General features: G+C 49.0%; 1 protein-coding gene across 1 annotated transcript in view; it reads left to right on the forward strand.

The window, feature by feature from the left end:
- The window catches only part of BRI3BP (BRI3 binding protein), an 11758-nt gene that overhangs the window by 8180 nt on the left and 1694 nt on the right, over window positions 1-1884 (forward strand). Inside the window, exon 2 of the mRNA XM_015420855.1 lies at window positions 377-479. Coding sequence (XP_015276341.1) covers window positions 377-479 — 103 coding nt within the window. The remainder of the gene's footprint in view (window positions 1-376; window positions 480-1884) is intronic.

Raw genomic sequence — 1884 nt, forward strand, 5'->3', positions numbered from 1 at the left:
GCCATTTCCCCCTCTAATGAAAATGGTGTAATGCTTCAGAATTTTGGGGAAACTCCAAAATTGGTGTTAAAATTTGGGCAGATGCATTTCTTCTTCTTCTTTTCAGATCTCAGAAGCTAAGCAGGGTCGGCCCTGGCTAGTCTTTGGATGGGAGACCTCCAAGGAATAACCAGGGTCATGACATGGAGGTAGGCCATGGCAAACCCACCTCTGAACGTCTCTTGCCTTGGAAACCCGACAGGGTCACCATAAGTCAGTTGTGACTTGATGGCACTTTCCACCACCCCAAAAGTAGTATATAAGACCAGGCGCTATAAGTTTTTAAAATATCACCCGGTGAATAAAGTTGTTCAACTCTGTGGCTCTCCTTTTGCAGTTCTTCTCCAGACTGACGGAGCGATTCGTGTATGGTGTGGATGTTCTGGTAGATACCTTCTGGAGAATATGGACAGACCTGCTGGACGTTCTTGGGATTGACGGTAGGTGTGAAGAATGGAGCTGGTGGCTATTTAGTAGCTGTAGCCAGCTACTAAATACTTTTAAAAAATACTCGGATATTGTGAAACGAGCATTTACTGTGTCCACTAAATATTGAGGGCCTTTGAAGAAAGTCAGTTCTCATCGTTTTAAATTGTAGAATCAATACCAGTTCAGACAAAACCCCATGAAAAAGACTGTTGCGAGACACCTTTCGGTGACTAGCTACTGGGAGGAGAGCCAACAGCTGCTACAGCTGTACAGGGAAGGGTTGTGGTCCAGTGACGGAGCATGTGTTTGCAATGCAGAAAGTCCCAGGCTCAATCCCTGACATCTCTAGTTAACGGATCTGGCCACAGTTGATGTGAAAGACCTCTGCCTGAGACCCTGGCGAGCCCCAGCCAGTGTGACTAGACAGCCTGACCTTGAAGGGTGATTGGATGCTGGAGCAGCATTCCTGTACAACCACCCTTGGTTGCTTCAGCAAAGAGAAGTGTGTGTGAGAGCAGAGACTCCCAGCGAGAGACTGAGCAAGCAGGATGGAGTGTAGGCTTCTTGGGGCAGAGACCTCTTTCCTTTTAGTGTGTTAACCTGCCCTGTTGTGAACATTGAGAGCAGTGGAGAAGCCGTGTCCGTCCTGTTGCTGTGCATTAATAAGGTGCGCCGGTGTATCGTTTCCATTCTAGAAACCATACACCGTCTCATCCAAAAATGGAAATACTTCTTTTCACAGCAAGTATTTAAAATGTGGAACTCACTGGCGGAGAATATAGCGGCAGGCACAGGCAGCTTTAAAAGACAGACTCATGGAGGGCAGGTGGATCAGTGGCTACTGGCCACAGTGGTTAAAGGGAACCTCCATGTTCAGTAAACCTCTGAATCCCAAGTGCCAGGAGGCAACACTGGGAAAGGCCTTGGCTTCTGTGCCCTGTTGCTGGACTTCCGGAGGAACTGGTTGGCCACCGAGTGAAACAAGATGCTAGGCTAGGTGGCCACTGGCCTAGGGTTGCCAACTTCCAGGTGGTGGCTGGAGATTTCCAGGAATCACAGCCGATCTCCAGGATACACAGATCAGTTTCCCTGGAGAAAACGGCTGCTTTTGGAAGGTGGGTTTTATGGCATTGTACCTGTCTGAAGTCCCTCCAAAAGCCCCACCCTCGCCATGCCCCCCCCCCAAATTTCCAGGAATTTCCCAACCCAGAGTTGGAAACCCTATACAGCTCTGATCCAGCAGGGCTCTTCTTGTGTCCTTAGCAGGGGTCGTTTTGTAGAAAAAGAGCTAGGGGAACTCATTAGCATAACTCATTAGCATATGCCACACACCCTGACATCACCGGAAGTGTGTCATAAGGCCACACCCCCTGACATCACTGGAAGTGTGTCATAAGGCCACACACCCCACCCCCA

Source organism: Gekko japonicus, unplaced genomic scaffold (genome assembly GCF_001447785.1).
Source record: "Gekko japonicus isolate JY-2015 unplaced genomic scaffold, Gekko_japonicus_V1.1 scaffold2186, whole genome shotgun sequence".
NCBI classification, from domain to species: Eukaryota; Metazoa; Chordata; class Lepidosauria; order Squamata; family Gekkonidae; genus Gekko; species Gekko japonicus.